The sequence below is a fragment of the Miscanthus floridulus genome, chromosome 16 (genome assembly GCF_019320115.1).
Source record: "Miscanthus floridulus cultivar M001 chromosome 16, ASM1932011v1, whole genome shotgun sequence".
Taxonomy (NCBI): Eukaryota; Viridiplantae; Streptophyta; class Magnoliopsida; order Poales; family Poaceae; genus Miscanthus; species Miscanthus floridulus.
Window position 1 is genome coordinate 105,206,120 of NC_089595.1, and position 22,413 is coordinate 105,228,532.

Consider the following 22,413-nt stretch of genomic DNA (forward strand, 5'->3'; position numbering starts at 1 on the left):
ATACTAGTGAAATTGGGTGCCTGAGCTGCAGCAAGCATATAAGGGTTTTCTCCTTTTTCTCATGGTACAATTACAGGTATCTCTCAGGCTTCTCGTTGTATATAAAGTTGAATCAGGTCAAAGTATTTGTCACTGTGGTTGTGACAAATCCTCAATTATTGGTGAGCTATCTGCATCCCATCCTTGTTCACTTGTTCCTTGTGTTGGCAGAAGGAAACGCTTTACCATTGTAATCTAAAACATTATGTATTTAAGTATGCCTTTTGCGTATCAGTGTAGTTAGCTGAAAATTACCACATCACACTAAAAACACATTCTTTAGCTTTAGTAAACCTACTAGACCATGTCGAATAGCACTGACCAGCACTATATCTGAAATAGAGCAAGGAAAATTACAAAATATGCAGTGCATTCAGGGCATCTGCAATATGCTAACATTATCTTATTAGATTTATCTCTACAACCAAAAAGGGTCATCCGAAGAAGCCAATGATTGACACAGCTTGCATGATTCAAAGGCTGGGCGACTGGCCTCATATCAGTTATCAGTCCTCTCAGAGACAGTTTTAATCTGTAAAATAACAGGTTAAAAACAGAAATGAGTGAAAACTTAGAATTGAGGAACTGAAACAAAATCAGGGATTTATGTTAATATAAAATGATTAAGTTTTATATAAACTTAGCAGTGATAAAGTTTTGAATTTCCATAACATGAAACTAAAGACAGCTTGAATCTGCACTGTACTTACCAGGCCATGAGGAAGTTCAGAGCTTTTCGTAACCCTCAGCCTCTTAGTCGTAGAAACAAATACACTGCAGAATTAAACAATTTAATTTAGATAGGACAACTGTCATGTTTTTAGTTGGTCTTCTCAAATTTTCATAAAAATAGAAAATAATTACAATTATATAAGCAAGAAAAAAATGATTGTAACTAAAGGTGATACTTATGCTTAAGAAACTTATGAAATCTACTAGGTCTCTGAACTCTCATATTCATAGATAGAGAATGGAGCAGGGAAGGCTTACTTCCATGGTAGGTCGCCAACTAGTGTCCTGTCTCCTTCACTGTCTTCACAAATTAAAGTGTATTCACCAGTTCCATCCAATAACCCTGAAAATATTTTCTCTTCTGCTCCTTGCTTTCCAACTCCAGAACAGGCTAGATCCTTCTGGGCTGCTGAACCAGATTCATAATCTTTAGAAAATTTTCTCCAATTAGCGCTATACATATGCATAAAGTATTAGATAATATAGACCAAGTGCTTCTTTTCTGTTTATGACTTGTACCTTCAAGAAAGCCACAAAACAAATCTTCAACGGCAGATGAAAGCTTCTGATAGTTGTCGTATGCTGAGAGGTTTATTTTCCTTCCAATGGGGATGCCGTCCATGTTTATTTTGATAAGTGGGCTTCTCTTGCAAGTTTGCTTCGCCTTGTCACAAGCTTCATCGTTTTGTTGCCCAGGGGATTGCTTAAATGAGCTGGCATTTGTGAGGTTTCTCCTGAAGGACCGTACTGGAGGCCAACCAACCACTGGAAGAACAGCGCCTCTACATTGAATTTGAGCGAGTTTGAGTTGAATAAGTTTCCAGTCCTTTTGTTTTTAAGTTTATATGGAAAGAAGAGGAAATCAAATCACTGTTGTGTTACCAAACTAAAATATCCGAAATATGTATATGCATCTCAAGTGATGTAATGTTAAATTGAGAATGTTGCAACAAACTCACACCTCCTACAGTTTTTTATTTTGTCAGTAGGACGTATACTATAGCTGATTTGAATGTAAATCAGTTCACTGGCTGAAAAGGATAGTCAGAACTAACAAAGAAAAAGTTTAGGACAAAACTAATGTATGTCATAGAAAATAAACATAGGGTTGATTGATAGGCAATTTTCTTTTATAGCAGACCAGTGAATTTGCGTGACCAAGGGTACTCCTTGAAACTGGAAGCTTCATAACAATTTTTCTTGTCTAGGCTCGCTTGTTTATCAGATTTGATTCTGAGAGCCAGGATAAAAAAGTCAAAATGACGTGGACTGGAACATTAGACTATGTAATCCTTTCCCAAGATCACGCATATGCGATGACAAAAACAAACAAGCATAGCTCCCCCAGCTGGGAGCACAAAAAGACGGGAAAGCAAGTAAAACAAGCCTGTCCTCAGTCCTCACCTCGTCAAGTGGGGGTTGCTGCTGCTGCTGCTGTGCACAGGCCCAGCGGCAGCCGAGCCATGCGACGACGATGGGGGACAGCACCCTTTCTTCCTCTCACGTGCCATGTTTTCACCTCCCAATGTTAATAACTCATTCCCACACCCTTCCCTGTCCTCCTGCCTCTGCTTACAACCTTACAAAATCACACAAAAAAAGATGTCAGAAATCCAGCTCAGTGAATGAACTTACTAATGAACAGCTGCATATTTTAATTTCCTTTGCACTATCACTACCTTCTGCTTTGGCACCAGCGGTTGCCAAGAACCCTCTCTTTGCCCCGGTGGTAGTAGCACCACTGCTGGTGGCGAGCTTGGAATGTGATGGGAAGCAACCAGAACCAAGGGAGAGTGCCGTGCAGCTCTCCTGTTGTTGTTCCATCTGTTATGACTGTAGGATCATCGATCTAGACTTTGACTGTTCTATTTGGTACAACATGTAAAACAGTAGATCCTAGGACATGTAGAACGGTCTACAGAGAGACAGGGAGAGAAAAGGGAAGGGTACCGAACCTGAGACCGCAGGGGTGGAGGATCCAGTAGCTTCCATCAGGTTCGTCGATGTAGGCTGCGCACGGGCAGCGACGGTCGGTGAAGAGAGGCGACGCAGTGGAGACGATGATGACGGTGGCGGCTTCCCGTCGCTGGCTGCGCGCCCTCGTAGATCGGTCTAGGGTTTTGTCGGTGGGTTTGCGGCTCACGGCGAACCTCGTACTTTGAGCCGCCGGCCCCCACCTCTCTATATAGCGCAGTGCGACGGGGGCCCACCAACCATGTAGGGTTGGGCACCCCCGATCAGGGCGCGAGACCAAGGCCCAATAGGCCGTTGGGCCTACTGGTCAAGAGATCAATCTAACATTCTCCCCCTTGATCTCACTATTACTTTTATCTTTAAACTTTAAACTTCAATCCTTTAAACCTTACTCATTTCTTCACAGATGATGCATAGAGCATGTTTCATCGTCTCGGTCAATCGCCGATAGATTTGACAGCTACAATGCACGTCTCTGATCTGAAATAGTTACTTTAACTTTTGGGCCCTTTATAGTCCAGGAATTATAGGCTTTCCCTTAAACCCATGCCGGCTACATGTTCTCTGAACACGTTGGGTGGTAAGCCTTTTGTAAGCGGATCCGCGAGCATCTTTTCGGTACTTATATGCTCAAGACTTATCATCTGATCCCGGACTTTATCCTTCACAACATAATACTTTATGTCAATGTGTTTGGCAGCACCACTTGACCTATTGTTGTGAGCATACTGTACTGCTGGATTATTATCGCAGTATAATTTCAGTGGTCTATTGATGTCGTCAACCACCTTCAAACCGGGTATGAACTTCTTTAGCCAGTTCACCTGCCCCGTTGCCTCATAACATGCTACAAACTCGGCATACATTGTGGACGATGTAGTGACGGTTTGCTTTGAGCTTTTCCATGAAATAGCTCCCCCTGCGAGAGTAAACACATATCCAGACGTGGATTTTCTATTATCTCCCGCATAATCAGAATCTGAATATCCCACTATATGGAGTGAATCAGATCTTCTATACGTCATCATGAGGCCTTTCGTTCCTTGCAAATAACGCAAGACTTTCTTTACCAATTTCCAATGTTCTATTCCAGGATTGCTCTGGAATCTGCCAAGTAACCCGGTAACAAATGCTAAGTCAGGGCGCGTACACACTTGAGCATATTGCAAGCTTCCGACAGCTGAAGCATATGGAACCACTTTCATTTGATCGATCTCATATTGGTTCCTGGGGCATTGAAAATCCCCATATCTGTCGCCCTTGACTATAGGAGCAGGTGAGGGACTACATTTGTGCATACTAAATTTCTTTAAGACTTTTTCTATGTATGCCTTTTGTGACAGTCCTAATACCCCTTTACTTCTATCTCGGTGAATCTCGATCCCTAGAACGAACGAAGCTTCACCAAGATCTTTCATATCAAACTTTGAGGACAAAAACTTCTTTGTTTCCAGTAGTAGACTGACATCACTACTAGCAAGTAAGATATCATCCACATACAGGACAAGGAAGATAAACTTCCCATTCTTAAACTTTGCGTAGACACAATTGTCCTCAACATTATCTTTAAACCCAAAATTCTTTATTGTCTGATCAAACTTCAAGTACCACTGTCTTGAAGCTTGTTTTAATCCATAAATAGATTTCTTTAGGCGGCATCCCAAACGTTCTTTTCCTTCTATGACAAAACCTTTCGGTTGTGCCATGTAAACATTTTCCTCTAAGTCTCCGTTGAGAAATGCCGTCTTTACATCCATCTGGTGTAATTCCAAATCGTAATGTGCCGCTAATGCCATTATGATTCTGAAGGAATCCTTACATGAGACTGGAGAAAATGTCTCATTGTAATCAATCCCTTCTCTTTGTGTAAAGCCTTTTGCCACAAGTCGGGCTTTATATCTCTCTATATTCCCTTGAGAGTCAAGTTTTGTTTTGTAGACCCATTTACAGCCTACTGTTTTGGCTCCTTTAGGAATTATCTCTAAATCCCAAACTTTATTTGCATTCATTGATCTCATCTCATCTTCCATGGCCTCAAGCCACTTTGATGAATGGTCACTTTTCATGGCTTCTTCAAATGAGGTGGGATCATCCTCCATTTGAAATTCTTCAGTGTTGTACACTTCATAATCAGCAGGAATAGCTGATTTTCTAACTCTTTGAGACCTTCTAGGGGCCTCGTCAATTGGCACATTTTCTGTTTGAGGCTGTTGTTGCTCCCCCTCATGTGTGGCAATAGGTTCTATAGGATCCTGAGCCACAGGTTCCTCATCATCATTCATTGTTGCCACAGGCGGGATAACAACAGGTGCTGGCACCACAGTGTCTTGTCCTGTTGGTGCAGCAACAGCAGGTAGTGAGAAAAATGGCTCATGAATGATCGGAGTGGGTGCAAACACCCTCTTCTCTTCAAGGTCAATTTCTCGAGCTACCATGCTTCCCCTTATCATTTCATCCTCTAGGAAGACAGCGTGTCTCGTTTCCACAAACTTTGTATGTCTGTTAGGACAGTAGAAACGAAAACCTTTTGACTTTTCTGGGTAGCCAATGAAATGACAACTCACTGTTTTGGGATCTAGCTTCCCAGTGTTTGGGTTAAAAACTTTAGCCTCAGCAGGGCTCCCCCACACACGTAAGTGGTTAAGCGAGGGTACTCTTCCTGTCCACAACTCATACGGTGTTTTGGGCACCGACTTACTTGGTACTCTATTGAGAATATGAATGGCGGTTTTTAACGCCTCCATCCACAGACTCGTGGGTAAAGTGGAGTAACTTATCATACTACGCACCATATCCATCAGGGTACGGTTACGCCTTTCAGCTACTCCATTCTGCTGAGGTTCGCCCGGTGTTGAATACTGGGCGACTATACCATTCTCCTGTAAGAACCTTGCAAAAGGTCCAGGAACTTGTCCATATGGGGTATGCCGACCGTAGTACTCTCCTCCACGGTCAGACCTGACTATCTTAATCTTTAAATCATGCTGATTTTCAACTTCTACTTTAAATATTTTAAATTTATCCAACGCTTCTGTTCTTTCTTTAATTGGATAAATGTAGCCAAACCGAGAGTAATCGTCTGTGAATGTTATGAATGAATCATAACCATCCACACTTTTCACAGGAAAAGGACCACATATGTCTGTGTGAATAATCTGTAGAATTCCTGTGCTTCGTTTGGCATCTTTCTTAATTTTCTTTACATACTTTCCTTTTATGCAATCTCTACATTGTTCTAACTCTGAGAGCTCTAATGGAGGAAGAATATCATTCTTAACTAGTCTTTCTATTCTCCCCCTCGAAATATGGCCTAAACGACAGTGCCATAATTTCGACAACGCATCTTGAGCTCTCTTTCGTTTTCTGTTTCCATTGTTCGATGAGGATACATTTTCATTCACATCACATACGGAATTAACATTTTCACGAAGTGATAACAAATAAAGCTCGTCTTGTCGGAAGGCAAGACCAATACATTTATTATTAAACAATATTTGACATTTGCCATTTCCAAAGTGGCAATCATAACCATCATGGTCCAACTTTGAAACACTAATCAAATTTCTTTGCAAAGAAGGTACATAAAGAACATCTCTAAGAATAATTATGAAGCCATCAGCAAGCTCTAATGGAAGATCACCAACGGCCTCAACATCTGCTTGTTCTCCATTTGCGACTTTAATGAAACTTTCGCTTCTTTGCAAAGTTCTCATCGAACGGAATCCCTGTAATGAATTAGCAACATGAATAGTTGCACCTGAATCAATCCACCAAGTAGATTTTGAAAACTTTACATACAAGGATTCATTTACGAACGTAATAATGTTCTCACCTTTATTCTTCATTATCATCTTTAAGAAATCAGGACAATTCTTTTTATAATGCCCTGTCTTCTTGCAGTGGAGACACTGGTCTTTAGCCACTGGGAATTGCTGGTTCTGAGACTGTTGCATGGGACCTTTTCCAGATGATTTGGAGGAAGAACTGTTATTATAGTTCTTTTTCTTATCTTTTAGGTAGTTCACAGAACCACCTTGTGAAACTTTTATTCTTTCCTCCTCCTGCACACACATGGCTATGAGCTTTTCCAAATCCCATTTTTCAGGCTGTATGTTGTAGTTAACAACAAATGTGTCAAATTCTTTGGGCAAAGAAGCAAAAATCAAATGAATAAGAAACTCATCCTTGAGTGCCAAATCCATTGGTTTGAGCTTAGATGCCAGATTGCTCATTCTCAGTATGTGCTCTCTAATGCCACTGCCGCCACCAGAGTACCTTTCTGTGACCAGCTGCTTGATCAGCTGGGTTGCATATGTCTTTGAAGAGCCAGTGAACTGACTCTTTATTCTGTCTAGGTACTCTGTGACCGTGTCACAGTCTGGAATTGAGCCCACAATAGCAGGCTCAATTGTGTTCTTTATCACTGCCAGACACTTCTTGTTGGCAGTGACCCATTTCCTATGCTCAAGGTCATAGGACATCTTTACGGGAGCAAAATCCCGCTCTCTGTTCTGCCATGCAGCATCAGTCTCATCTGTCTCCCTCACCGGTGCCACAGGTTCTTTAGGGCACGGTGTGGTGACAACCCAGTCCACCTCAGCGAGGATAAAGGCCAGGTCTATCTTTTTCTTCCACTCAATATAGTTATCACCTTTTAGAGTGGGGATTTCTTTGATACAACTCATCAAGTTGTATCCTCCTGAAAACATAATTCAAATAGGGTGAGAACAGAAATAACAACAATAATTGCATGCCTTAGTTTAACGTTGGTCAAAATTAAAACATACAATTATTTTCTACACTAATTCTACATCACCGTTGGGCAGAAATAGAATTAATGTATAACAAAAAACATTATAATATTGTCATTAATCAACGTTGGTCAGAATAACAACAACATTATAATCAATTTAAAACATATCCATTTTCAAAATTAAATTCTCCCGTTGGTTCGAATTTAATAATGAAAATTACATCTTTAAATACGCAGCGGAAACTTTAACATTTAATAATCTCTTCCTATTTTCCAGAAGCAAATTTACCATTTACTGAACAAAAAATATCGTTGGATAAATTTTTGTACAGAAATTATCATAAAAAAATCAATTCAAATTGATCAAACTGTCTTCTGGAAAATAAGAAAAACAAAAACTGTGACTTTTCTATTCATTTTACCATTTCGGCCCAGCCAGCACACGCGCGGCCCACGGCCTGCCCATGCGCGCGCGCGCGCGCCAGCGAAATCGGCCCAGCCAGCCGCGGCCCATCTTCTTTTCGCGCGCACAGGCCACACCCAGGCCGCAACCTGGGCCTGGGCCGGCAATGTCCCGCGCGTCCGCGCGCCCGCCTGGGCTGCGACTTGGCCCACTCCATCTCAGCCGTTCCTCTCCATCCGACGGCTGTGCGCGCGCATCGGAGGATCAAAAACGGCGACCGCCGCGGCGCCCGTGAACCCTAGCGCCATTCGGCTTCGCTCTCTCTCTCTCCGCCCCTCACTGCTCTCTCCTCTCCACTCAGTCCCGCCGCAGCAGACACCGAGCGAGGAGCTCCGACGGCGAGAGAGATCAGCAAGCCCCGGCGCCGTCTCCGGCCCCCTCGCCGGCGTGCGCGCTCCCCAGCGGGTGAGCGCGTCGCCGTCGAGCGGCCTGGCCGCGGCGCCCTAGTGGCCGTTCCGGCGAGTAGATCACCCCCGGCCGGCCCTTTTCTTCCCCGCGCGCCGGCGTGACTGTAGTGCCGCGCAACGGCGAGGTAGGCCACCCTCTTACCTTTCTCCCCTTTCTTTTGATTCTTTTGATTTGTTCGGTTTTGACCCGATTTGACGATTAGGGTTAGGGTTGGGGTTTGGGATGGCCTCTGTTTTGCTTTTCCCGAAACGATTTCGGCTTTTAGGGTTCGATTTTGTCATGAAAACGAGCCCTCAATTTTCCTTTAACCCAGTTAGGGTTAGGGTTCATCCGAACCCACTGTCGGCCGAAGCCCCTTCTACGTTCTAGATCCGCACTGGATCTCTTCATCTTTTGCTTTTCAAACCGATTTATCCGTTCTAGATCAAAACCCTAGCCATATCTATACCTAAACCGTGGCTCTGGTACCAATGTTATGACTGTAGGATCATCGATCTAGACTTTGACTGTTCTATTTGGTACAACATGTAAAACAGTAGATCCTAGGACATGTAGAACGGTCTACAGAGAGACAGGGAGAGAAAAGGGAAGGGTACCGAACCTGAGACCGCAGGGGTGGAGGATCCAGTAGCTTCCATCAGGTTCGTCGATGTAGGCTGCGCACGGGCAGCGACGGTCGGTGAAGAGAGGCGACGCAGTGGAGACGATGATGACGGTGGCGGCTTCCCGTCGCTGGCTGCGCGCCCTCGTAGATCGGTCTAGGGTTTTGTCGGTGGGTTTGCGGCTCACGGCGAACCTCGTACTTTGAGCCGCCGGCCCCCACCTCTCTATATAGCGCAGTGCGACGGGGGCCCACCAACCATGTAGGGTTGGGCACCCCCGATCAGGGCGCGAGACCAAGGCCCAATAGGCCGTTGGGCCTACTGGTCAAGAGATCAATCTAACACCATCTCCTCTCCTGGCCGCGCCGTTCTCTCATCATCTTGGGCACCAGGGAGGCCAAGCTTCAGCTCAAGCTTGGAGTCGTCCTCCTCGGCATCAGGGCTTGTGGTTGTTGATGAGCCCCCTCCATCTTCCGCCTCTCTGATCACCTTCCATTCTCTCTCGTCTCGGATGAGGTTTAGCAGCTGCGGAGTGGAAGGAGCTCTCTCTCCGGAGCTTTCCTCCATGGGACTTGATCTAGGAGAGGTAAGAGAAGACAAAGCTTTAGTATGCGTATATAAATACATGGATGGTGCTAGTTCAGCAAGGCTTCGATAGCACTGAAAACCCTACGGCCTATATGATAACATTCGATGGATAGTTGGGAGGAATACAAGTAAGCTACTACTGACTCAGAAACTAAAGTTAGTTTCATACTCAACTTCGGACGGAGAAAGCTGTGAAAATAAACGTGGGGTATAATCTATGCAAGGTCAAAGCGAAGGAAAGCCGGGGTGAAAAAACAAAAGAACCGGAAAAGACATGACTCCGGGTCGCCAAATCAGCTCGCGTCAAAGGCATTTTGGGCAAGGGAAATGGAGCCGGCAACTCATCCTATTCGGCGACAAGATGACTAAAACCTTCTAGAGTTGTTGTGTTGTGTTCCACAACGCAACCATATCCTTGGAGAGCGAGCGAGAAAGAGAAAGGACGTTTTGTTGCTGATCAACCTAGTGTACTGCTAGTGTAGAAAAGATAAGAACAAAGTCACTCCAAACGCCCAATCGAGACAGAGATCTTTCAGAAGATCGGTTCAGTCATTCAGACAAGGGTAGCCTCTCTAGTTCGTAGGCCCTGAAACTCTCAAACTGAATCGTACAAACAGCAAGAGAATTTAGCAGAGCGAGGAGCAAGGAACTCACCTGAGGTGCAGTGAGTGACCCGAGGTAGCTGAAGAACTCTAGAACCCTGATGAGGCCGTGAGAAGAATGGCTAGCCAGCTGAAGTAAGTAAGCGAGGGAGGGCCGGAGGGAGCTGCAGCTATCTGTGGCAGAAGAACTGCCGCCTGGCCTTTCTTTTGTACCAGTCCAACTCCAGCATGTTGCCTGCCCCGAGTGCGAGTTGGCGCCGTTCTTTTTCCCTGGCCCTAGCTATATCTATAACCCTGTAGCGTAGGCGTAGGGTGTATCCTCTCCTTTCAATCCTGCATTTTTTCCGCCTATCGATCTGTTTCTCGGCAACGGCAAGCACTCGCACTGCTGGTCTGCTGCTGGCGCATCACAAGTTCAGAGGCAACGGCAACGGCAACGGCGTCGTCGAGTTGCGTTGCGTGTGGGCGCCGTGCGCGCGTGGGATGGATGATTGGGGAGGGGGCCCTAGGGGGGGCCGGCCAGGCGAGGCGAGCCGACCGGAGGAAGCGAGGATTATCCCGGCGAGTGCGGTGAGGTGATGCGATGTCGATGTGATGGGATGGATGCTGCGTGTAGTTGGTGTCGGATGACGGGCTTGGACCTGTGGTGTGGGTTGGGTGATGTGATGCGATGGTTCTTGTTACCTGCCTGAGTGCTTGGCTTCAGGCTTCAGCAATCAGCAAGCACGGGCTCCTCCGGGACCACTGTCGGCGTTGTTGAAGAATATGTTCGTGTTGGGCTACATACCGGTTCCTTCAATTATCAAGAAAGGTCCATGCGGCAAGCTAGCTCAGGTCCTTTTTCAACGCAAAATATTCTTTGTTTTTGTTGGCCAAAAATGACTGATCGTTGGACACCAGAAACCTTTTGGTACTCCCTCCATTTTAAATTGTATGCTATTTTAACTTTTCTAGACGATCTCACTATGTATATGAACATGGAGTGAGTATATTTCTAGCCTGGTGTGTGCAGGTAGCGCCGGTCTACATGTAGCCGCAACTGGGGAACGCACTTTCTTCCGTGCCCATGCACGACCAAACTCAAAAAAGAACCAGAAAGGGCAACCACCTCTCACCTCGAATTTGTACTTGACGAAACGAAACGAAGCCAACGCTGAAAACTGGAGTAAAACGTGCATGGAACTCTGGCAACGCCCGACGCGCAGGGAGCCAGAGCCACACACGAATTAGGCACGGTATGAATACGATACGACGGGCACGCGCAGGCGCAGTGCAGTGTAGATGGACGGTTCGGTACGGGTGCTGGTGCTGCGTCTACGGCGCCGAGTGGTGGTCCAGAGCTACACTACACCTCGCTCGAAGCCGAAGTACATACAAGCCCGTCCCCCGTGCCATGTGCCGTCCGCAGGCGCGCCGCGCACGCGCGACGCCGGCCGGCCGGCCGAGAAGTGGCATGCAGCTGTGCGGCACGTGGTCGGTTACGTGCGGTGCGATCCTGCCTGCTGCTGCGGCCGGCACCGGCCCGGAGCGCGCGGGGCGGCGGCGTAGAGAGAGAGAGAGAGCCCGTGCCGTGCGCATCTCGTGGAGTCGTGGGGGATGATGGATCATGGATGTGTGGGAGGAAACATGCGGGAAATGCCCCGGTGCGATCTGCGGATCTGGCCTCGATTTTGGACTTGGACACGGCGCCGGCCGCCGCGGCTGTGGGCAAACTGCGCCTTTTGCTGGGAAGGCGCGAGCGCCTCCCCGGACCCCGCCGGCTTTATTTGCTGGTCGACTGCTGTTCGGCTCCTGCCGTTGGGCGCTGCGTGGTGCCGTGGTGGTTACTGGTTAGCCTAGCTATTTGCCGTCCCAAGACATGGCTAGAGACAATTTTCTCCTCATGCGTTCACAAAACTAGTATCCTCTGTCGCGAATGGTGAGAAGTGAGAACGGGTACGTTTGATTATCCCCGTCCCTGTTTTAACCGTGACCCCGGTCCCTGCACAGAGGAAAAATAATTTTACGTTCTTTGGCTTAGATGATCTCATAGTTCTTAGGTCGTGGAGATGTGTTGTTAGGTGCTCCAATTTTTCGTTGAGGATGAACCTCAGTCTGTGCTTGAGGGATAGTTTTCTCCATGGCACTGTTAATCTAGCACTTGAGCTATATGTATTCTCACTGATATTCCATCCGCCACTACTGGAATCTCGTTTTTTTTTCTGCGTGTGCGAAAACACATAGAAAAATGCGAATACCGTCAGAAAAATATTTTTCTGACAGTGTAACCTCAGAAAAATACACATAGAAATATAATGACAGAAAAATCAAAATTTTCTGTGGATTCACCGTCAGAAACAATTTTTCTGTGGGTCTCACATGCACAGAAAAATTGTGTTCGCCTTTTTTCTGTGTGTTAATTCACACAGAAAAAAGAAATAAACACACAGAAAAACACATGTTTTTTTTTTCTGTCGGTCTAGGTGAACTCACAGAAAAATTCATTTCGACCAGATTAAAAATAATATTTCTGTGTAGCCAGCCTCGCATGAAAAAAGAGTTAAACACACAAAAAATTTATTTTAAAACAGTAGCAACAACATATTAAAACATATATTTTTATATAGTAATTTCTGTGCATGACCAACAAGGTTTCATTCAAATAATACACAAATCAGTAGTTCATCATGAATAGAGTCAACACTTATGACAAAAATAGAATCAGTCTGATCTATCAGCACATATATCATATATACAGATATGATATCTGGTCATCTATACATGTTCAACATGAATACTCCAAAACCCTATATCATAGCAGCTGTTTGTTCTGTTGGGGTAATCATTAGCAGACTAGAACTAGATCCTGTGCCATTTGCGACAACGACACCATCAAATCGTTGCCTAAGTTGAATGGCATGTTCAGCCTCTGCTCGAGCAACCTGTTATGGCAATCAGATAAGGGATTACCAATAATGTCATAAGACAGCTAAAAGATTATTACACCATAAATAAATTTCAGAAAAAAAGAAAGGAGCTAATTGAGAAGCAGCTACTGGAATCAAGACATGCATGTCGGCATCACCCGAGGCACAAAACACAGAAATGCAAAGGCCAGACTAGAAGGATGTGAAGACCACTCTGAAAGGTGATCAAACATCTCAAGTTGCTATGGAAGCAGTCTAGGTGGGCTTTTTCAATATAACAGGCTTAATCTCAAGGTGCTAAGAAAGAACTCTAGGTGGGTTTTCTCAACATAACAGACTTAAGTTGTAATCAATAAATAAATAGCTCAAGTGAGCAGTGGAATTAATAATTAGTTTTAAGTGAACATGGGTTTGGCCAGGTAGGAATCAGAACTGGCAAGAGGCATACTTGTGCCATAAAGGTGCTAGATGGCTTAGACAACACACATGCTCATGGCTTACTAGTGCAGGTGCCATTTACGAAAACAAGAATTCAGTTGGGAATGAACGGATTAGGTCTCTCTACTTGAAGTTCTACACGTATCCTCTAATAGTACCCACTTTCATAGCTGTGGACGGACATGATTGCAAGGAACAATAACAGATGAAAAGCCATCATGCAATAGGGCATAAAGAATAGTTCTTACTTGCAACTGGCTGCGAAGAATTTCTGACTTTGACTCCTGTTATAGAAATAGGAAAGACAATTTCGAAAAGCATGAGTCATATGTAACTGAGATGGAACATTTGGAAGATAATGAAAGTGTGCATAAGACCTGTTCAATGAGAGCTTCTTTTAATTGATTTCTCAGCGATATTTAGGGGATTTCATGCTAGCTGTTTTATCTCAAAAGTTATCAACATGTTGCTAAAAAAACATTTAAGCTCTTGTTCTGATTCGAGACACATGTTTTGTGCTGTAAACACAAGCAACCTTAATACACTTTGAGAAAGCATAGAACACAGATTAGAACTTAGGGCAAAACCAAAATGTCACTGCGATACAGGAGGTAGTATTTGCTAAGTTCCTCCAGACTTCAGTAGAAAAAAGCCATCCTACATATCCCACAGTTGTAACTTGTCATTGGAAAGTATGAAATTTGTTTAGCCAAAGCCCCTGCAGATAACTAAGCGTTCAGATAACATTTTGTTAATACTCAACTGGTTAAATACGCAACAGGTAAGAAACAAACACTAACTTTACTTTTTCGTACCACACATTGCAAGTGGATGGGCATGTAAATGGATAACACATAAATTCAGTACAAAATGCAGATACAAAGAACTAAATGACTGAGAGGATACATATGTTGGCTTTAATTGTGCGTTTAGAATACGTCGGCATAATGTTTCAAGCCATCGATAAGGTTTACCTGATGCACATATAAGGTTACAAGATGTCCTTCCTGTCAAAATGCTTTACACTACTAGCCTACTAGTAAGAAAAGATCAAGGAAAAAAGAAAGAAAAATATTACTAACATAACATACATTCAAATCAATAGGAGGCTGCTGATGTGATTTCCCCAGATTCTTAAAAGGGCTGCTGATGTGATTTCCCCAGATTCAAATCAAGGAAAAAAGAAAGAAAAATATTGCTAACATAACAAGGCATCCATGCATGCAAAAGTTTTAAAAATAGCATAACCAAGACAGCATTCTAAATGTATATAGCACTTTTATTCTAGAGGTAGCATAATACAATTGCCAATTACGCTCTAAGTATTAGTTCTAAAAGTAGTATAATAGGAAATCATTTTGGATGTGCAAATGCAAATTAAACCACAAAGATTTTTATATAAACCTAAAGTTGTTTCTATGTGTAAGTAGCTAGCCTTCCAGATTTTTCAATACAACCTTGAGAGACATCTCATCAAGCAATTTACACCGCACTACATCTTACAGTCTCCATGCAGTGCAGTGTCAATATAGATATAGCAACGTTGAGAAAAAATAAGGACATATAGAGAAGCTACAGGTGAAGAAAAATGAGGAATTGACCAAGATTGTAGCATCACTTAAAATTAGTTTGCTATTGAGTGCGCGTGAATCCAATCTATGGGTATAGAAGTGCCAGTTATTAGTAAGAATACAGAACAGCTGTAACTAAGTTGACAAAAAGTGAGATTGTGTCTACAATGGATGCAAGGTAAAACAAATAGGATCAACCATGGCTACTAATTTCCTTCGTCTAGAGTCATATATGAAGTAGAAGCAAATGGATAGAACACTACATGCATTCGGAATTCCAGAATAGCACAAATTTGTTACTCAATAGCAGCTATCTGCCAACTAGTCAGAGGAACCACACACGCTGCATTACAGCTAAACTGAGAAACCAAGGAAGCTGAACTCCGACCGGGGAAGAAGAAGGTGGAGGGGAGGGGCGCCGGCGGGGGAGAAGAAGGGGGAGGGGAGGGCCGTCGCCACCACCACGCCCCGCCGCCGGCCACCACCACCACCACCGCAGCCACCGGCCGGATCTGGGAGAGAGAGGGACGGATCCGGCCGGGTGAAGAAGGGGGAGGGGAGGGGCACCTACCGGGGAAGAAGAAGGGGGAGGGGAGGGGCGCCGGTGGGGGAGAAGAAGGGGGAGGGGAGGGTCGCCGCCACCACCACGCCCCGCCGTCGGCCACCACCACCACCACCGCAGCCACCGGCCGGATTCGAGAGAGGGAGGGTCGGATCCGGCCGGGTGAAGAAGGGGGAGGGGAGGGGCGCCCGTCGGGGAAGAAGAAGGGGGAGGGGAGGGGCGCCGGCGGGGGAGAAGAAGGGGGAGGGGAGGGCCGCCGCCACCACCACGCCCCCCCCCCCCCGCCGGCCACCACCACCACCACCGCAGCCACCGGCCGGATCCGGGAGAGGGAGGGCCAGATCTGGCTGGGTGAAGAAGGGGGAGGGAAGGGGCACCCGCCGGGGAAGAAGAAGGAGGAGGGAGGGGCGCCGGCGAGGGAGAAGAAGGGGGAGGGTGTGGATCTGCTCGGTCGGCGGCGGCGACGACGAATCCGGATGCGGCCCTGCCTTGTCCTTGCGCCACCGGTGAGGGAGGGAGAGTAGAATCGCCGAAGTTGATGACGATGCGCGCGGCCGCCGGCGTGGAGGTGGTGGCGCCGGATCCAGCCGCCTGGGGGCGCGCCTGCCATGGATTTGGCCGGATCCAGGGGTGAAGGAGAGGGGCCACGCCCGCCGCGTCGATGAAGAGGGAGAGGGAGGAGGGGAGGAGTGGTGACGCTGCTCGGGGAGGGGAGGAGCCCCCGCGCTGAGTCGCAGAGGGAGGGGCGCGGCGCTGAAAGGAGAGAGTGAGGGAGGGGGCGCGGTCTAGTGCGTGCGTGAGAGGGTGTTTGGGGGCGCGGTGGCCGGCGGGTTAGGGTTAGGATTTTTCTGTGTGTGCACATATTTTTTTTGTGGGTTTTTAAAGAACCGACAGAATAAATTGCATTTTTCTGTGAGTGCTAATTTTTTCCGTATGTGTATTGTCACGCACAGAAAAATCATACAATTTTTCTGTGGGTTTTCGTATTTTTCTGTCGGGATATTTTGGAACCGACAGAAAAATCGTAATTGTTCTGTGCGTACCGAAAAAAACGCACAGAAAAATTCATCACCCACAGAACAATTCGAGTTTCCAGTAGTGCGCCCCGAAAAGAACACAATTCTAAGTTTGAAGCAAATCAAATTTTTCTCAAGTTTAACCATTTTTATAGAAAATAATATCAACATTTATTAAATAATTTAATGATATATACCTAGACAAAAAATAACCTTGTGAGTAGAAGACCAAGAGCACGTAGACTTAAAATAAAATGTAGAGACACCTCATCTATCCGGAGATCAGTACACGGAGCATTATACGTGCAAGGGAGGTTCCAGCTCAAGGACGCACCACCTAAGAGTTAGGAAATAGAACGCTCGCGTTAGGAAGAGCCGTCGACGCCTAGGGCAGAGCCGTCGCCATCTGCCTGCTCCTCGCTCCGCCTTTCTCCTTCTTTCTCTCTGGTGTGTCTGCCAGAGATAAGAAGGAGAGGGGACCCATTCTTTTTTCGTAGTTTTCTAGTGTGTGGGTTGAGTCCAAATAAATTTTCGACGAAATTAGATGATTTTTGGTCAGGATCCTGTGTCCTGCGATGACTTCGGTGATTGCCACGATGAGATCATTATTGCAAGCGTCGATTTCATCGGCAGGCGACCAATTCATGGCCTTTATCTGTAAGGTTATGGGTGCTTTTGGGAGCCCTCTACGAGGATAGCAACTCTAGGTCATCGATCTCATCATCGATGGTCGCGGAGAGAAAATCAAGGTCTCAAGATGGTGAATCTGCATCTTGCAGCATGTCTAATGTTTTGGAGTTGATTGTTGGATTCGGCGTAAAGACTTTACTTTGGCTCCGGCGTCCAAGGAAAGTCATTGGGGAAGAAGATGATGAAAGAATCTACATAGAATATTATGTATTTTTTTATTTCAGATTTTTTTCATGTGTAATATGAGGATGTACTGTGTCAAAATTCAATATAAATCCCCTTTCACTCGCAAAAAAAGGGAGGCTCCAGCTCAGCACCAAAAGGTTACTCTCTTGTGAAGCATCCGGTCATTGATGATGTCGGCAAGGTTCCTACTCAGAGAACATGGCTCAATCTCCGTTGAAGGCGTAACCACGGAATATTATACGGAGCATAGAAGCATTTGAAGATGTAAAAACTCAGTTCCAAATGCTCAGAGTTTGGTGAAAGCATCCGGTAAGTTCAAGATGAAAACCTAGTATGGGTGTTTGCATCCCAGTAGTTTTTTTTTCTTCAAATTTGTTTAGACCAGCAAACACAATGGAAAAAACATTTAAATATTTATTGGAAATGACAACGAAAGAATGGCATGTATCTGTACCGGTGATACTAAATCACGCGTTCGATACGAACGAGCCTCCATTCGGTGCTGACGCATTGTCATGCGTCCCGAGCCTAGAAAGACGGTTAACATCTACTCTAGATGTTAATCACATCTGCTAATTAACTCTTTTGCATTTTCGTTCTGGCTTCGCTCAAAAGACTCAAACCAAAGTTAACAGCTTCCCAGACTCAGACTTTTTAAGTTGGTTCAGCACCCCTTCAGATTCAATGTGGGACTAAAGCCATAGGTACAATATTCCACAATGATACAGTAACTCGCATCCCCTGTTGCTACAGTAGTCAGTCGTTCGGCCCAGCCCATCAGCCCGGCCGCCCATTAGCAGGGTCTCACACGCATCCACGTGACCACGTCCTATTTGATTTCAATACAAAGACAAGATCCATGTGCCCGCATCCTATACGAAGTTACTCAGAGCTCATACGGCCATGTCGTTGCAGTCAAAAAAAATCATGACCCTGATACAACGCACGACATGTATCTATCCAAGAACAAGCATTAAACAAAAGAGAGATCATGAGCGGGTAGAATGAAAAAGAGCTTCACGCTATTTAATATTTAATTATATCCTTAGACCTACCTCACATGCTCCCTCCACCCCTTTTTAGCTGTCGTTCTCACTTACCAAAAAATAACTTTGATTAAATTTATTAAAAATATATTAATATTTATGACATATAGTTAATATCATTAGATAGATCGTTGAATTTATTTTCATAATAAATTTATTTGGAGATATAAATTTTACTAATATTTTTTACAAATCTAGCCAAACTACTGGCACACACACCAACAACTAAGATAGTGTAAAATATACTAAAAGACAATATAAATACATTGACAAAAAATCAGTTGCCAGGAGCCTCCAAAACATTCAATTGTCAGGTACTCTGTTACACAAAATGTATTGGAAGTAGTCGATGTAGGCGAGGGGTAATTATAGATGATCATGACACATCTTCAAGCTTCCACTCACGGGCGCCAGGCAAGGCTTTCGTCTCCGGACGAATTGGTTGTCCAATGTGCTCCTCGCTAGCACCTCTTGGTTGGCGCTTGTGAGAAGTTTTTTTACGTGCTTGAATTAAACGTCATAGGCGTGGTTATGTCACAGATGTCATAGTGGAGATTCCCCCACTCTAATTGATGGTGAAGGGTGAAGTCAAAGATGCCAATGGCAATCCCTCTGCTCCAAAATGTTGGCGAAGGTGAAGTCGATGATGTCGAAGTTGGTGGTGAAGCCCCTTTCCAAAATGTTGGTGAAAGCGGTGCTGTTGATTGCCGTAGTTGATGGTGAAGCCCCATGCTGATATGTTGGCGAAGGAGTAGTTGATGACGACAAAGTAGGTGGTGAAACCCACCACCGATAGGTTTGGCATAGGTGGTGTCGAGTTCACCGAAGTCAATGGCGAGGCCCCATTGTAAAATGTCAGCAAAGGCGTAGTTGATGACGCTGAAGTTAGTGGCGAAACCCCTCACCCTAACTTCGTTGAACTTTTAATAGTGAGGTGTGGAGTGAAAGCAAGAGCGAATGATAGAGTTATTTGAGAGAGAGTATGTCGATGTTTTACCACCGATAGCCTGCCACGGGGGTACCCGGGACAGTTGTTCGGGCTTCAGCGAATAGCGGAATTCAGTGGTTACGCAAAGAGACTCACGATTTATACTGGTTCAGGCCCTCGACTTGGTCGAGTAATAACCTTACGTCCAGTTTTGGCGTTAGCCTGTTTGCGTTGTATTGCTTTGAGTATCGGGTATGCGTTCTCCTCTTACAATGGGTACCCTCACCAGCCCTTTATAGTCCAGGCGCTGAGAGGCGTTGTTTGTGTCCTATTCGGATACAAGGTCAGAGTCCTAAGCTATGCTTCGGGCACCTTTCCTTGTATAGTTTGCGTTGTAGTTTTGGTTTTGCACGTTGCTTTGATCCGCGTTCTTCTTGGCGATTGGGTTGTAGGCCTTGTTACCAAGGTCTACCTCCCTGCAGTATGGTCTATGGGGGTCCGTAGGGTTCCCCATCGATAAGCCCCCGAGCATTTCATGATTGAGCTTCAAGGGCCGAGTTGTTGTAGTCTTGATCTGGGTCCTTCTTGAAGTGAAATCTTGAGATGGTCTTTTTTTATTCTTCTTTTGGCTGATGTGCACTTTTGCTTGATGTCCACCGGGTTCTTTTTCCTTTGAGTGCAGCGAGTGCAATTTTGCAAAAATTGCACTCATTGAGTGTAGCCCCCGAGCCTTCTGTTTTTTGGTACAAAAAGCTGGAGGGTCAAAAAATTTAAAAATATGTTTTTCTGTGGTAGGTACTTGCAGCCCCTGAGCCTTCTCCGGGTTCTTTTCTGTTGAAAAGAAGCCGGAAGAAGGGTCTCGATTTGTACTCCTTTGATCTTTGTCTTTTGCTGGTCACGGATGGGTCTTATATAGTTATGAGTGAGCATCTTCTTTTACTTTTTGTCAGGAATCTTGCTTTTGGGTACTATTCGCCTTTGTTGCTTTGCTCTTTTGTTCTTTTCCTCTTCATCAACAATGTGGTTTCGTATGTCCGGGTTGTTGCCCTTGATGCTCCTTTTGAGCGGATTACTAAAGCTTCTGTAATGGCTGGGTTTTCAAGACACTGGGAGGAGGCCAAAGTATAGCTTAGTGGTCTATCAGACCAAATTCTTGAATGTACTTCCTCCTTCTCTTCCGTCTTCTTGAACAGATGTGAAAAGTTAACCTTCTTTTGATGTCCTTGTAATATACTTTGTCTCTGAATTTTTAAGATGTGAGCAGGCTTCGTCCTATCTTTCTTTTCTTCTTAGATGTCTTTGAATAATATGGACAAGTTTCGCCCTGTCTTTCCTTGTGGCTTTTTTCTGCTTTGCCATAGCTTGTTTCGCTCTTTGGGTCGGCGACCGAGTTGTTTGGAGTGTTTGTGCCACTCTTTGGTCAAAGTAGTCGATTGTACCGCTCTTGGGGTAGACGATCGAGTTGTTGGAATGTTTGTGCCCCTCCTTGGGCAACGTAGTCGATCATACCGCTCTTGGGGTAGGCGACCGAGTTGTTGGAGTGCTTGTGTCCCTTTCTGGGCGAAGTAGTTGATCGTACCACTCTTGGGGTAGGCGACCGAGCTGTTGGAGTGCTTGTGTCGCTTCTTGGGCGAAGTAGTTGATCGTACCACTTTTGGGGTAGGCGACCGAGTTGTTGGAGTGCTTGTGTTGCTTCTTGGGCGAAGTAGCCGATCGTACCACTCTTGGGGTAGGCGAACGAGCTGTTGTAGTGCTTGTGCCGCTTCTTGGGTGAAGTAGTCGATCGTACCACTCTTGGGATAGGCGACTGAGTTGTTGGAGTGCTTGTGCCGCTTCTTGAGCGAAGTAGTCGATCGTACCACTCTTGGGGTAGGCGACCGAGCTGTTGGAGTGCTTGTGCTGCTTCTTGGGCGAAGTAGTCGATCGTACCACTCTTGGGGTAGGCGACCGAGTTGTTGGAGTGTTTGTGCCGCTTCTTGGGCGAAGTAGTTGATCATACCACTCTTGGGGTAGGCGACCGGGTTGTTGGAGTGCTTGTGCCTCTTCTTGGGCGAAGTAGTCGATCGTACCACTCTTGGGGTAGGCGACCGAGCTGTTGGAGTGCTTGTGCCGCTTCTTGGGCGAAGTAGTCGATCATACCACTCTTGGGGTAGGCGACCAAGTTGTTGGAGTGTTTGTGCCATTTCTTGGGCGAAGTAGTCGATCATACCACTCTTGGGGTAGGCGACCGGACCCGTATAGCACAACCGTTTCTGGGTTGGCTGTTTGCAGGGTAAGTAAGCAATCGTACCAGCTCTTGGGGTAAGCGATTGCGCCCATATAGCAACAACTATTTCTGGGTTGAGCTGTTTGCAAGGCTACCCCTTTTTCCCCAACCTGATTATGGGTTGGTTCTGTCCGTTGGACAGGGCTGTCAGTCGTACCATCTCTTTATGGTAGAGTGACAAATGCTAGCTTGGGTCTCCTTACCCAAGAAGCTATTTGGCTGTTGGCCGTCAGTTAGACCATCTCCATATGGTTGAGTGATAAGATTGCCCATGTAGCGCAACCGTTTCTGGGTTGGCTGTTAACAGGGAAGCCCCTTTTTCCCCAACCTGATTACGGGTTGGTTCTGTCCGTTGGACAGGGCTCATATTTGAAGCTGTTCTTCTTGAAGAATCTCTGTTTTATTTCTCTTGAAACTTGAGTACAATCTGTTGTACTTAATTGTAGAATCTTTTGAGCTGGCTGATATGCCAAGTGTTCTTTGCAAGTATTTCATCTGGAGTCATCAACTCATATGTGTCGGGTCCTGTTGCTGTCTTCACGATGAAGGGTCCTTCCCATGGACTGAGTAATTTGTGTCGTCCATCTTTCTTCTGGATTAGTCATAGTACTGAGTCCCCTGGCTTTAGTGATCGGGGTTGAGT

General features: G+C 45.5%; 1 protein-coding gene across 2 annotated transcripts; it reads right to left on the minus strand.

The window, feature by feature from the left end:
* Positions 1–300: 300 nt before the first annotated feature.
* LOC136513226 (auxin-responsive protein IAA18-like) lies at positions 301–10,499 on the minus strand. 2 transcript variants are annotated; one of them, XM_066507220.1, is made up of 8 exons: positions 10,214–10,499; positions 9,316–9,548; positions 2,451–2,591; positions 2,176–2,350; positions 1,291–1,553; positions 1,030–1,177; positions 750–813; positions 301–571 (listed from the first exon to the last, which is right to left on the minus strand). In XM_066507220.1, exons 2-8 carry the CDS (start codon positions 9,536–9,538, stop codon positions 539–541), a joined length of 1,047 nt encoding a protein of 348 aa, XP_066363317.1. In that variant the 5' UTR covers positions 9,539–9,548; positions 10,214–10,499; the 3' UTR covers positions 301–538. The 2 variants fall into 2 exon arrangements, with proteins under 2 accessions (XP_066363317.1, XP_066363319.1); XM_066507222.1 differs by lacking the exons at positions 9,316–9,548; positions 10,214–10,499 and adding an exon at positions 2,727–3,206 and having other exon boundaries at positions 1,030–1,198; positions 2,451–2,595.
* Between the last annotated feature and the right edge of the window lie 11,914 nt (positions 10,500–22,413).

What these genes read in the sequence shown, in the direction of transcription:
- LOC136513226 (XM_066507220.1), bottom strand. Translation starts at nt 9,538, where the DNA reads ATGGAGGAAAGCTCCGGAGAGAGAGCTCCTTCCACTCCGCAGCTGCTA. An exon ending in AGCAACCCCCACTTGACGAG is followed by an intron (nt 1,554 to 2,175) that starts GTGAGGACTGAG and finishes AATTCAATGTAG; the next exon opens with AGGCGCTGTTCTTCCAGTGG. An exon ending in GTTTTGTGGCTTTCTTGAAG is followed by an intron (nt 1,178 to 1,290) that starts GTACAAGTCATA and finishes CTGGTTCAGCAG; the next exon opens with CCCAGAAGGATCTAGCCTGT.